The sequence below is a fragment of the Lucilia cuprina genome, chromosome 6 (assembly GCF_022045245.1).
Source record: "Lucilia cuprina isolate Lc7/37 chromosome 6, ASM2204524v1, whole genome shotgun sequence".
NCBI classification, from domain to species: Eukaryota; Metazoa; Arthropoda; class Insecta; order Diptera; family Calliphoridae; genus Lucilia; species Lucilia cuprina.
In genome coordinates this window covers 62,969,558-62,983,784 of record NC_060954.1, presented here as the reverse complement: position 1 = coordinate 62,983,784, position 14,227 = coordinate 62,969,558, and the positions used below count along the sequence as shown (strand labels likewise).

The following is a 14,227-nucleotide window of genomic DNA, read 5'->3' as shown; positions in this document are numbered from 1 at the left end:
AATATCCGAAACAAAATGCCTAACTGTATTTAATTATATACCCCTAAATGTTTAATGAGTAAATATAAATACATTTTTATTTAATTAAATACTTAACGCTTACCTAATAACATCATTAGTTGTTTTTGTTATTAAACAAACTCCACCAATGATGCCGATGACAGCAGAAATGCCAGCTATTAAATTATTGCAGCGAACGGGCGGAAACTCAACAAAATTCATTTGATTGCGCATATCCTTTATACTTCTAAATGGTAATGCCAGTTTTGTGGTTTTTTAGTGCAATATATTTTTAAAAATTATTAAAACTATTTTTTATTTTATATAATTATTATTATTTTCTTTTTTTTAATTTTTGTTTAATTTTTCGCAATTATGTTTAAAATTTTCATTCTGTAATTAAACACATGGAATTAAAATATAAAAAAAAACAATACAAGTAATTTAAATCACGTGTGTTTCGTATTTGTTGTCACTTCTTGCGTTCTCATCAAAATACATATGTACATACATTTCACTGTTGTTATTTTCTTTATCGCAATACGTATATTTTTTATTTTAATCTATCTTAATTTTTTTCAGTTTTTTTCGCATTTTTACCATATTTATTTATGTGAAAATAAATATATAAAAAACAGATCTTATTTTCTTTAGTTTTGTTTAGTTTTATAATAATCATCCATTAGTTTATCGTTTGTACTTGAAACGCTAAAATGCAAAAAGAGCTAACTTTAGTCTTTAATACTTAGTTTAAAAAAAGTTGAAAGTAGTGTATATCGACAAAATCATATTGTTGGATTTATGTTTTAAGAGAGTTTCATTAAAAATGTTTAAAAACTTCAATAATTATTATAAAATTTTGTTATTTTGGAAGTTGAGTATAGATTTACGTTTGCTATTTAGCTTGTTCTGAAAATAAACTGTATAAAATAAATGTTTGAAGTATTTTAATAAATAACAATAATGAACCTTGAATTTTTGATAGATTAATCACAATTAAAAATTTCCCATTTGAAAAATTCAGTTAATAACACCGTACAACAGAAATCCTTAGTAAAAATAGACTATAGACTAGACTATAGACTAGACTATAGACTAGAGTATAGACTAGACTATAGACTAGACTATAGACTAGACTATAGACTAGACTATAGACTAGACTATAGACTAGACTATAGACTAGACTATAGACTAGACTATAGACTAGACTATAGACTAGACTATAGACTAGACTATAGACTAGACTATAGACTAGACTATAGACTAGACTATAGACTAGACTATAGACTAGACTATAGACTAGACTATAGACTAGACTATAGACTAGACTATAGACTAGACTATAGACTAGACTATAGACTAGACTATAGACTAGACTATAGACTAGACTATAGACTAGACTATAGACTAGACTATAGACTATAGACTAGACTATAGACTAGACTATAGACTAGACTACAGACTAGACTACAGACTAGACTACAGACTAGACTATATACTAGACTGCAGACTAGATTATAGACTAGACTATAAACTAGACTATGGACAAGACTATAGACTAGACTATAGACTAGACTATAGACTAGACTACAGACTAGACTATATACTAGACTACATACTAGATTATAGACTATACTATAGACTAGACTCTAATCTAGATTAGAGATATAAGTTTGTAAACATCAGACTATAGAAACAACATTGCCTGATTTTTAATATACTGGTTGTTTACTTTCAGTTGATGTCACAATTCCAACATTGTTGCACAGTGTACTGCAGGATAGTCTTAGGGGTGAAAGAGTATCTACTGTTCAAAGTACATAAATCAATAAATAAATACAAATATGAACAAATAGATATCGCAAGATTTAATAAATTCTGCACTGTTGGTATTTATGGTAAAAAAATATATTTGTTTTCAGACAAAATTCCATTAATACATATGTACATACATATAAATGCATGTGTGTACTTGTTAAAATTTTTATGAATGAAATGTAACCAAACTAAACACAAACATTACGAAACAAACCAATACAAAAACAAATTTGTTTGACGTTACTAACTAGTTAGTACATATTTTAGTAGTTTGTTTGCAATAAAAAATAATAGATTTTAAACAATAATAATAAATAACTAAATAAATAGTAATTGTTTATAATGTTTTGGATTTCGTGTTTTTTGTCTATTTAAATATACATTTAGGTCAAGTTTAGCTATTACAACACGTTAAATTGTAATTGTTTTGTTTTAATTTAATTTTTAGTGTTTTATTTTATTTTATATTATAATTTATTGTAAATTCTTTAATGCCTTTTGTTTTATTAATTGGAGAATTTTTAAACAATTTTAAGTTATTTTCTTGTCGTTTTTAGTGTAATTTGTTTTTCACTTGAGTTTTTCTGTTAAAATTTTCTAAATTTTATTTTAAACGTTTCGATTTCGTTTTCGCATGTTATGATATTATGAAATTTTTTTCACATTTATTTTAAATTTTTTTTTTAATTCATTTGTTATACATCATGTGTTGCGGTACAGGTATAAATAATTTATTTTATTTTAATATTATAATTATAAGTGTTGGACGTAACATAAGTTCGTAATTCGTAGATACTGATACTGACTCGTTAATAGTTTTAGCCTTAATGTTACACCTTTGAATTTTTTGGCTTATTATTATTTTATTAATAATTTTTTTTTAACTGTTTAACTGATAAGCTTCAGTCAGTCATAATATATACTGATAAAAATAATAAGAAATGTAATTAAACACCTATACAGACGTAAGTATTTAATAAAAATATCTCATTTTGTTTAAAAGTATTTGTAGTATCTGTGTTGTTTAACTGAATACATACATATGTTTTTTTTAATTAATTTATTCGTATTTTAATATTTGCAGTTATAATGAATGAAAAGACGATTATACGGTCTGTACCGTGTATTAAGAAATTCACATTTAAGTGCGATTTTTTTCATAATAACTTTTCAATTATTCTTTAAATAACTTTCAAAGTATTAACTTTTGTTTTTTTTCGAAATATTATTTTTATTTGTTACGTATTTTATTTTATTATTTTTAACTTAAATTCTTAAAAGACACAAAAAATCTGTGCGTTGTGTTCTTATTACAAATACGGAACTGAACATTTTGTTGTCTTCTGTCCCCATTATCAATGGGGTTTTAAAATACCTTCTTACAACCCTTAAATATGACAGAAACAAAAACTCAATTGAGGAAATAAGGCAAGAGTAGGTAATTAACCGCAAAACAGACGGACTTAAACACAGACAGAATGAATCAACTTTTAAGTGTATTGGACATAAAATAAATAATATCAAATATGTATTTACCAATATTGTAAACAAAATGTTTATCTATATACATATATTTTTCATATTCTTCTTGTAGGCTTATTTTGCAAAATGTGTTAAGACACTTAAGTGACGAATGAGCTGCTTTCCTCAAAATTTCGAAGCAGTCTACTGTTAATACATCCACCAGTTCTAGAAAACGTTTGACAATGGTTTATTAGCAAAAAGAATATAATAAAAATTTAATAATTTTATTTTCATTGCAATTTTTTCGTAAACTTAAAAATTATTAAATTTTTTATGCACAATTTGACACCAATCTTATTTATGCTCATGTATTTCATTATTATTATTTTTTTTCTAACAACCGTTACAACAATGGAATTTCAAAATAAAATACGACATATTCGCAGCAGATAGCAAAACATAGATAAAATACATGTTAGAAAATCTACGAAGAAGTAGAAGAAAAAATAAGACATCATGTGACAATCAACGGATATCATTGTCTGTTTGCACTTGTTCAATGTGGATGTAACCAGGTAAATCGCACCGGGTATTCTAGTTTTTTATTATGTATTATTTAATACAGTGGAAGCTCTATAAAAGGAACTAATGACAAAAATATGATTCATTTAAAGTATAGACTTCTATAGATTAGTCCATTGACTGCTTCAAAGACTAGTCCATTGATTATTCTATAGACTAGTTCATTAACTACACTACAAATTAGTCCATTGACTACTCTATAGAATAGTCCATTCACTTCTCTATAGAATAGTACATTCACTTCTCTATAGAATAGTCCATTTACTACTATAAAATAACCAATAGACTACTCTATAGGTTAGTCCATTGATTACTCTTAAGACTAGTCCATTGACTACTCTTAAGACTAGTCCATTGACTACTCTTTAGACTAGTCCATTGACTACTCTATAGAATAGTCCACTGACAACCCTATAGACTAGTCCATTGACTACTCTTTAGACTAGTCTATTGACTAATCTTTACACAATTCTATTGACTACACTTTAGACTAGTCCATTGACTACTCTTTAGACTATTCCATTGACTACTCTTTAGATTAGTCCATTTACTACTCTTAAGACTAGTCTATTGACTATTGTATAGACTAGTCTATTGCCTACTCTCTACACGAGTCGGTTGACTACTATATAGACAGGTTTAATGACTATATCCATTGACTACTCTGTACTCATAGACTAGTTTCTTGACTGCTCTATAAATTAGTTCATTAACAACTATATAGAATGTTCCATTTACTACTCTCAAGACTAGCCCATTGACTACTTATTACTTGACCTGTCCATTGATTATAAAACGGATTAGTCCTTTGAATACTCTACATACATATTAGTGCTTTGACTATTCTATAGAATAGTCCATTAGCTCTGGAAATAGATCATTAAATATCCCATAAACTAATCTATTGACTACTTTAGCCATTGACTATTCTATAGACTAGGCTGGGGAATTGTCTATAAATAAGGAAATGAATTAATGTATTAACTTCTCTGTGGACTAGTTTTAAGGGAGTCAAATTAGTCATTGCCTTTGTAGAGATCTGACACTGTAATCGTTAGTTTAATGATATTTCTTGCAGAACTGAATTATTTAAATGCTTTTATTTAGTTATTTTCTACATTACAATTTTAAATTTGCGCTTAAAATTCTAAAACAATCAAAATGTAGACAGAACTAAGCCCTTAATTTTTTATTTCTTTTGTATGCACGCCATCAAATCTAGGTTCTTTTTTATAACAAAACAGTGTCGTTCTACTACTGATTGTTTTGCTTCATTGCACAATGTCAGATGTTCACGTTTCAACTCAATAAAAATCCAAAAAATTAAGGTTGTACTTTTTAACACTTTCTTGTTTTTTAATTTAATTAGAGAATGTAATACAAAAATGAATATAATATTCGATTCAGTCGGATTTTATATAGGGAAATATTTATAAAAAGTTTAAAACGATGCAGTCCTTATAATAATTTATTTATGGCATGGCTTATTATATTTAGTCAAATATGCGTTTTCTAGTCTAAAAAAAACTATTTTGACAATTTCAGATCAAGATATCTAAATTATACATAATGGAAGTAACAGAGGCATCAAACAAAATCAAAATTGTTTGATTATATAGCTTAATAGCCTATAGCTTATAAATTGACATAAATTTATTGTAATTGAGAAAATTAAAAAAAAATTGTAACAAATCGTATTTTCATACGTGCAACTATGTGGAAAACTATTTTCTCTTTAGCGGCAATAACTGAAATGTGTTTCGGTTTCGGTTTTGTTTTGTTTTGAATGAAAACTTACCTTAATCGGTTTCTTATTGTAAAAAAATATTCTCGATCACGTTCCAATGCTAATAGTATACACTGATATTGTTGTATACGCTTGTGTAATTGCATTTCGTTGCTATCCAGTAGAACGCCAGCAATGCCGCTATCGAAGCTGCAGTCCAATAAAATGGGACTACAACTGCTGCTTTTACCGCTATCGGAAGAACGCGAATTATCGAAACTTTTTTTTGCTAAAGACGATTTCGTTGTTTTGTTTTCTGCAACTTTTTGTTGCTGTTCATAATCTGTTGAACTATTATTGACCAGTTGCTGCTCTTTTTGTGTTTGAAAAATTTCAAGTTTTAAATTTTCAGCTAAACTTGAAGACATTGTTTTGAATTTGTATTTTTTTTATATATATTTTTTTGAATATTTGTTTTTAATTAATGAAATAATAATTATTCACTGTTTTTTTATTATGTTTTGGTTAATCACATTTTGGAAATTTTTGTTTATGTTTAATTTTTGATTTTGTTTAATTTATTTATCATCTTTCGGCTTTTATCTTTGAATTTGTTGTTTTTGCTGTTGTAGTATTACCTGTTGTTGGTTGTTGGTTCTGTAGTATATAATTTAATTTTGTGCTAATTATTTAAAGCACTTTTGTTGTTTGTTTACTTTCTTTCATTCACTTATTTTTTTATCACAATTTCTTATATATTTTTTTGTATTTCAATTTAATTTTATTTTATTATTGTTATTTTCCTTTAATTTTCAATCCGCAGTTATCAGTTGTGTCGTCTCATGTAGCTTCATAATAAAACTGAAAATTAAATAAAAAAATATCCGTATAAAATAAATGAAATATTTAAATATGTGAATAAAATATACTTTAAAGATACTAAATAATTTACATCAGTTCTAAACGACTATGAGAGACCTTACATTAAAGTATTATATTAGAAAATTAATTTTGTAGGACGATAATATTAAAATTGTTTACGTCACGACTTCTCCAATAGTTAACGAGACAGTGAATTTTATCTATAATAAAACGTTTCTAAGCCGCGATGTACCCTAGCTACACAAAATCAATCATCTAAAATTTGACAAAAGTTTTAACTGCATCTATTAAATGCATATATATCTATTAGATGCAGTTAGAAAAATAATTTACCATTCTAGTCAAATTGTCAAAACAATATAATAACTAAGTTATTAATTATTTAGGTAGGATTTCACACCTATCAAATATTTGACGAAAACTAGGTATTATTTTTGTATTTCAAACATATTTTTTTTTTTTTTTTTGAAAAATAATTGTATAATCTAAGTAAATTAAAATATCTATTTTACAGCGGTTCACGTTATTTTAGTCAAATATTTGATAAGTGTGAACGTACCTTAAGCGTGTCAAATTTATTTTAATTATTTGTTGATTCATTTAATTTAAACTATAATTAATTTTTCAAGGAAATTTCGTATATTGTTGTAGTAGTATATTATTTGGTAGATTGTTTCCATATCCAACAGATATTGTTAAACTTGAAATGAAAAAGAAAGTTTTAAATCGTAATTGCAAAATATTTTTATAGAAAATTTTTGTATAAGAAATGAAAAGTCTCAGAATATGCCAATATACTTGATATCTTTAAAAAAAGCTTTATTGATTAGCCAATAGAAGTTTACATATAAAAGTGTGCCTCCGTTTAGTGTTCTAGTCTGTTAAACCGAAGGCCTTGGGTTCGTTTCACAACAGAGACACTGTTAAAGGAGCGCGAAACAGGAGACGTATTTCTATTTTTCAGAAACATATATTCTACTAACTAACTAAGTTATGTGTTTATTTTAAACATTACTTCGTAACTGTGGTCATTATAAAGGGCCCTTTAAACGATAACATTTTACGTATGTAAAGTCTAATAAAAAGTAAAATGAAATTCCATCCGTATAACAAAAATGATGCTGGATATTGTAACAACGATAATTTATTTCTCCTTGCTATATTTATACGGGAAGATATGCAGCCGGAAAGACCTCCTAATGCTTTATATTTTATCCTTTAAGAATAATACAATTAAAAATAAAATTCAACTTTTAATAAAAACTAAGTTATAGTAATAGTCATGTGATTTATATTAATTGTGTAAACACGAACGATTGTTATAAAACAATAACAAAGTAAAATGGAAACATCTGTTTATCTATTTTTGTCTATACAAAATTTTGACAGATGATGTCACTTGTGTGTTCGTGTGAAGTAGGCTTAAAAAATGTATTTACTTATGTTGAATAGGAGCTGTAGTCAATGGTCTAGAGCGGTCGTCTTGCAAACATGCAGTTAATGGTTCAAACCCCAGTTGACATTTGTAGTTTTTTGAAAAAATATTGATTCATTTTGACGTTTAGAATATAAATTTTTATCTCAGACAGAAAATAAAAGACACAAATTCAGAATGATGTCTTGTTAAGAGGTCAGTTCGAAAAACCGAAATTAGTGATCTGCCAATCTTATACTATATATAAGGGACTATTAAAGTTAACTTTAAACATTGTTAACCTTATTAATCGTTTCAGAATTGGGGGTATTATATTAATTTTAGAAAATTTATATTTTATGAAATAAAAATTTTTAAGAAATTAAATTTTAAAGCATATTCATAATTATTTTAACCTACTTATTAAATTGGCCAATAGTTAATTGCTATAACAAGAATTATTAGTTTGACAATTTATTTGGTTCTTTTAGCAAAACTGTTTTCTCTTGGTAGATATTTAAAAATTTAACAAAAAATCTATATAATTTTGTTAACACAATACGATTTTATATTAAAAATAAAACAAAAAAAAACTATTGAATATTGTTAATTCTATTCATTTTTCATAACTTTAAAATTCATTCATCACACAAAAATGTCTTTAAATTACTGCTCGAACTTGTTTAGTTGATCATCACCCCGGGGGCAGATTTCAAATTGATTTTCTCTTTTAAACTTAAATATTTAGTGTACGCTTTATAAAATAAAATAAAAATAAGTTCTTCAAATTGATTATAAATAAAGATAATACTAATTTCATTTAACCTAAAAAAAGAACTTATAACTTTTTATGTAGAAAGTTTTAAATGTTTGATTGTTAAGGTGTTAGTTTGATGGCATTAAATTTATATTCTGTGAAATAGTTGCACTAAAAATTAACATTATTTAAGGTTTAAATGAAATGATAAAGATAAATTTTAAACATATAGCACTTATATATAAATGGACTTATTCTGATGACTTCAACATATCATTTTCTGTTATCCTATTTTCAGCAACGAAGCAATTCCATATTTCATCTCTATCTCCCAAATAAATGGAGAAATAAAGTTTTGCCACTTTTGGAACAAACTTTTATACTTTTTGAGGCTTAAGGCATAAGTGTTAATATAAATTGCAATGATTAACTAGGCTGCAGTCCAAGAGATAACCCACAACAACTCAATATAAATAAAAGTTTAATCAGTATTGGTTGGCTGCATTTGACACACTCAATACTATAATACTGTTAATATGTATAAATATCACAGGCCATGAAATAATTAAAAGGGAAATACATATCTACATATTAAAAAGTAAATTGTTTAAAAACACTATTTAATTTTCTTTAGATTGTAAATTCTGCACATTACTTGAAAAAAACACATATTACCAGCAGTCACTCAGTCAGTCAGTCAATTTAATTTAAAGCTAAAGACGACATATCGCACGCTCCACTGACCCAGTAGGAAATTTTAATACAACAGGTTTTTTTTTATTCATTAAGTTGTCGTAAGTGCAAATATGTATGTATAAATACATAAATATCTCTTCATATAAATACCTAGATACATACATACATATATACATACTCATGTTATGCATACAACCATAATAACTATTTTCGTCTTTCTCACGCTTTACATAAATAAAAAACGCATTAATACATAAGTAGAGTTAAACATATTTATAAAGCACGATTTTTTTTTTTTTTTTTGGTACCCTACATCATTTCTCGGGCAGAGATTGTAATGAGATTATTGGTTTCGTATTAGTATAGACTTAGCAATCGAGTAAGTTTGATCATACCTATTGCCAATAGAAGTAAAAATTTTGTTCCCTTTAAATTTTCCTTTCCCTATCGTAAATTTGTTATGAACAATTCATTCACAATAGTTGACTTTGTATGGAACAGCTGTTTAATGTTTACAAAATTGCATCAACTAATTTCGCTAATTTTTCAGAACAAAAATGTTAGTGAACGAAAGAAAGTGAAAAGGGAACATATTTCACGTGAAATGATGATTGGCAATAGGGGTGAATAGCTTTCACTTCATTGTTGCTTACTTTTAATATCGAAATTTTCGTTCCAATCAGAGGCTGTTTTGATCACAAGTGTGAAAATTGAATCTTTTGAGCAGAATTTGTGATCAAGTAAGAATTTCGATATAAAATAATAACTTCATGACTATAATATAGTCCGCTACAGGAATTTACAAAGTTATTAGAATATATGGTTCATTTAGGCATTCCCAAAACTACTCCCTTGTAAGCATTATTGGAGTACATGATTCGGTTAGTAGTCTTATGTAATGCAGTCATGGATCATGCTTATATTTTTGGAAAACAATATATTCCATAGCCGGCATTACGCAGGATCATGTTGCGGATTATGTTTTCCTAAATATTAGCAAAGAATACTTGGGTTACGTCGACATCGCAGTGTTAAATTAAGAATGTTTTTCCATATATTTGGATTAGTACCAGTCTTTTGAGATATACTATACATTACACGCGGGTGTGGAGAATTCTCCATATTTGCATTTCGGAAAAAATGGCCATGATTTTCGCTACATTTTTAACGAAAAAGTGTTTTAATGTATTCGGTATTTTTAACATTCACCACTTTAATTGGGAGTTGGTTATGCATTAAATCGCATCAGAATCATTTTCTATATATATTTAGATATATTCAAGGACTTAGGTACACTATTCATTTTCTTTGAATACAAGCTTCATACAAAGTCCAGCTTTAAATATAAGTTTTATTTAATCTGTCCATATTCAATCCTAGTCCCCATATAAAACATTAGTCAAAAATCAATTTATCGTAAAAAATTGCTTGTATAAATAAGCATAGGAATAAAACCGTTTATATCATAACTGACGCAAGTCCTAACAGAGGGCCTTTTCCAAAAACCAGTCTAATCGTTGTAGATTTTGAATTTATATTAATTCGATCAAGGACGAGGGACATTTGTACTAATAAAATCGAAGTAAAAAGTATTTCATTTGATGTTTAGAAAATGTGCTTCTCACACGAAAAACAATTGATATTTTTGAAAATAATAATTAATAAGGAGTGAGATCGAAAAATTCTTAACATACATATATGTTTATAAAAAAGAAACCACTAAACTTACAGCTTTATTTTTTTTATTTGATTCAAATTATTATTACAATTTACAAAAAAAAATATATTTTTATAGTTTTAATCACTAGTGATGAAATTTTGAACCCTTTTCGGAAACCCTTCCATTAACGTTTTTATAGTGCTTTCTGTCACTTTGCTCGAACATCTAGTCCATCTCCGTTTAAAATCTACCACACTTTTAGACACCTTTTTTGTACTCATCAATTCTCTTTTAACAAGAGCCCAATATCTCTCCACTGGCCTTAGCTCCGGGCAGTTTGGAGGATTTGCCTCTCTTGGTACAAATACCACATTATTGTTCTTGTACCACATAAGGGCTTGTTTACCATAGTGACAGGATGCCAAGTCAGGCCAAAAATAAGTGGACACATTATGAAGTCTTATGAATGGAAGCAGCCTTTTTTGTAAACATTCCTTGATGTAAATTTCGGTATTTATAGAGCCCGTTGTAACAAATGATTGGCTTCTTTTGCCGCAACTGCATATTGCTTGCCATACCAAGAACTTTCTGGGAAATTTTGTCTGCTTTTGGGTCCTAAACTTTTCTTCAACATTCCCTCGAGCATCAGCAACATAAAACTTTTGACCTGGAAGTTGCGAAAAATCTGCCAGAACATACGTTTCGTCATCCATTATGCAGCAAGAATATTTTTTTATAAAACTTGACTTCAATTTCCGTGCTCTGTTTTTAGCCTCTAAATTTTTAGCAGCGTTCCTGTCAGGAACTTTTTGAGCCTTGTATGTTTTTAAACCTGCATTAGCTTTAACTTTTCGTACCAAATAGTCCGAGCACTAAGCTAACCGAGCTGCATTACTACCGGATGTGTTGGGAGCTCTTTTGAAAATGCGTTCTTTTTTTGGCTTTAGAAACATCATGTGGACCATTCCTTCTACCTGAACCAGGTTTTCTATCAACTGACAAGTTCTCCCGGTACTGTTTAATAACATTGAAAACAGTTTGACGGCAGACCTTTGTATGCTTGGCCAACTTTTTGTAAGACCAAGTTGGGTTTAGTTGAAAATATTTAATAATTTCAGTACGCACTTTTTTCTGGTTACTCATTTTAATCAGATTAACAAAAAAATTAATATAATTGACATTACACATAATAACTGACATGTTTTTCAAAGGTAACTTGATCAAAAAAATAATCAAATAATACTTTGGTTGAAAAATGTAATGAAAAACGTGTGTTAAGAATTTTTCGATCTCACTCCTTATATGACACTTTTATAGTAAATAAACAGTAATACAAACGAAAGGGTACTTTTTCAAACACTTATCGAATATTATACAAAAGTATATCTAACAAAAATGACAATCATGCAATTAAAATATTATGTTTTTGAAAAATCGTTTGTATAACACTACTGTCAATTGAAAAAGTTTACAAAAATTTCTCACAATTATTTCGAAAAAATGAAAATATTAAGTTTTGTTAAGAAAGTTTTAAGTTTTTGCTTTTTTTTATAAATCATAAACCAGTTAAAGGGCATCATAAAACAGACTTGACCGATTATAATTATGTATTTTCTTACTTGTTTTGTTTTTGTTGCTATTGTTGTTTAGTTTAAAACAACAAACAGTGAATCAAACAAGCTTCCAGTTGAAATGAAAAACGTAACTAAATGCTGCTGCTTGCTTTTTTGTTGTAGTTTTTGTTTGTTTTGTTTAATTTCCGCTTCAATGCTTTTGTTATTGTTGTTGCTGTTTTATTCGAAAAACATACATAGTTTTTGTTATTTTTTTAAGTTATTCGGATTCGTTTTGTACTCCTCATGAAAAACAGCTGCTGCTAGCCGTTTGTTTTAAAATTTTTGCGTATATTTTCGTATTTTTTTTAGCTTTTTTGTTTGCGTATTATTCACACTGTACATACCCGTACGTACTATTCTTCTATTTATTCGTATTTACTGTTTTATCTTATTTTGTAATTTGTTGTTATTGCTTCAAGAGTGTTTTTGTTACACTGTTTGTTGATTGTTGTTGTTGGTTTCTTTTTTCGAATTATTTTTTACTTGTTAAAAGTATTTATTTTAGTCAATTACTCCGCGTACTTTGATTGTCGACGAAGGTATAAACGCGAATGAGTGTCTGTCTGGCTGGTGTCCATAGAAATGTTGTTTGGTTTGAGTCTGTGTGTTAAATTCGTTTGTTGGTTGTTGGTAGGTTGGTTGGTCGGTCGTTTGGGTATTGTTTTGAGTCAAGCTTTGTTTACGTTGTTAGTTTTTTTTTATTCTGTTTTGTTTTGTGAGATGACAGAGTTATTGCTTTTGTCATCATCATCAACATCGTCAGCATTGCAAACACAAAAAAGAGTAAACACAATTGTGAGTAACAACTAATAATATTCATACATGTGTAATCTACACCACAGTGGGGTCAATTTAAGTAGGACTCGATTTGCAAATCCAAAGTAATGTTTTGTATACTGATGTTCTACCAGCACAAAACTATAATTTAAAAAGTAAACAAATAGGAATATCTCTTATCAAATATTTTTCGCTTCCCTATGAGATCTCCAGGCATTGCAAGAGCAATGTCTGATCTAGCCTTATTTGCAATATGTATATATTCTATTTTTTAACAAAATAAAAAACCCAAAAACTCTATACCTATCTCTCGCATCTATGATTAAAGTTGTATTCGTTTATAATGCAAAATTTTCACTTCATTTGATTCCACTGTGTCATTAACTGCATGCTTGTGAGAGTAAACAATGAGCCGTCTTCATCAACCAGGACAGTCTACGATGTCAATGATCATCTTTAAATTGTCATTTTTAGAAAAAAGAACATAGAAACCAAATTTCTTGTTTTAAATTAATTTATATTAAAATATTAATAAAATTTTTTTTTAATTAATTAGATTTTTTTTAGAAATATCTCAATTCGTGATCACTTAAAATAAATTAAAAAATCTATTTTTAGTATAAAAATGAATGAAAAACTAAAATCGCTTGTAGTTTCGTAATATTAAGATTATTTTCTTCGAAAACGCTGTATGTATTTTTTAATATTTTTAAAGTGTTCACGAATTAAGCTTATTTTCTTCGAAAACTAGTTAAGCTTATCTTCTTCAAAAAAAATAAAATCGATTTTCAGTATAAAAATGGGTGAAAAACTAAAATCGCTTGTAAAAAAAAAG

At 27.6% G+C, this 14,227-nt stretch overlaps 1 protein-coding gene across 6 annotated transcripts in view; it reads right to left on the bottom strand.

Moving 5' to 3' along the window:
* The window catches only part of LOC111675881, a 58,440-nt gene extending 45,224 nt beyond the window's left edge, over window positions 1-13,216 (bottom strand). For 2 of the 6 annotated variants that reach the window (XM_046953460.1, XM_046953463.1), the window contains exons 1-2: window positions 12,619-13,206; window positions 5,663-6,451 (exon numbers count right to left, since the gene is read on the bottom strand). In XM_046953460.1, coding sequence (XP_046809416.1) covers window positions 5,663-6,018 — 356 coding nt within the window. In that variant the 5' untranslated portion in view covers window positions 6,019-6,451; window positions 12,619-13,206. Of the gene's footprint in view, window positions 1-103; window positions 394-5,662; window positions 6,452-12,618 lie in introns of those variants that run through there. The other 4 variants (XM_046953467.1, XM_046953461.1, XM_046953462.1 and 1 more) reach the window with 4 other exon arrangements.
* Between the last annotated feature and the right edge of the window lie 1,011 nt (window positions 13,217-14,227).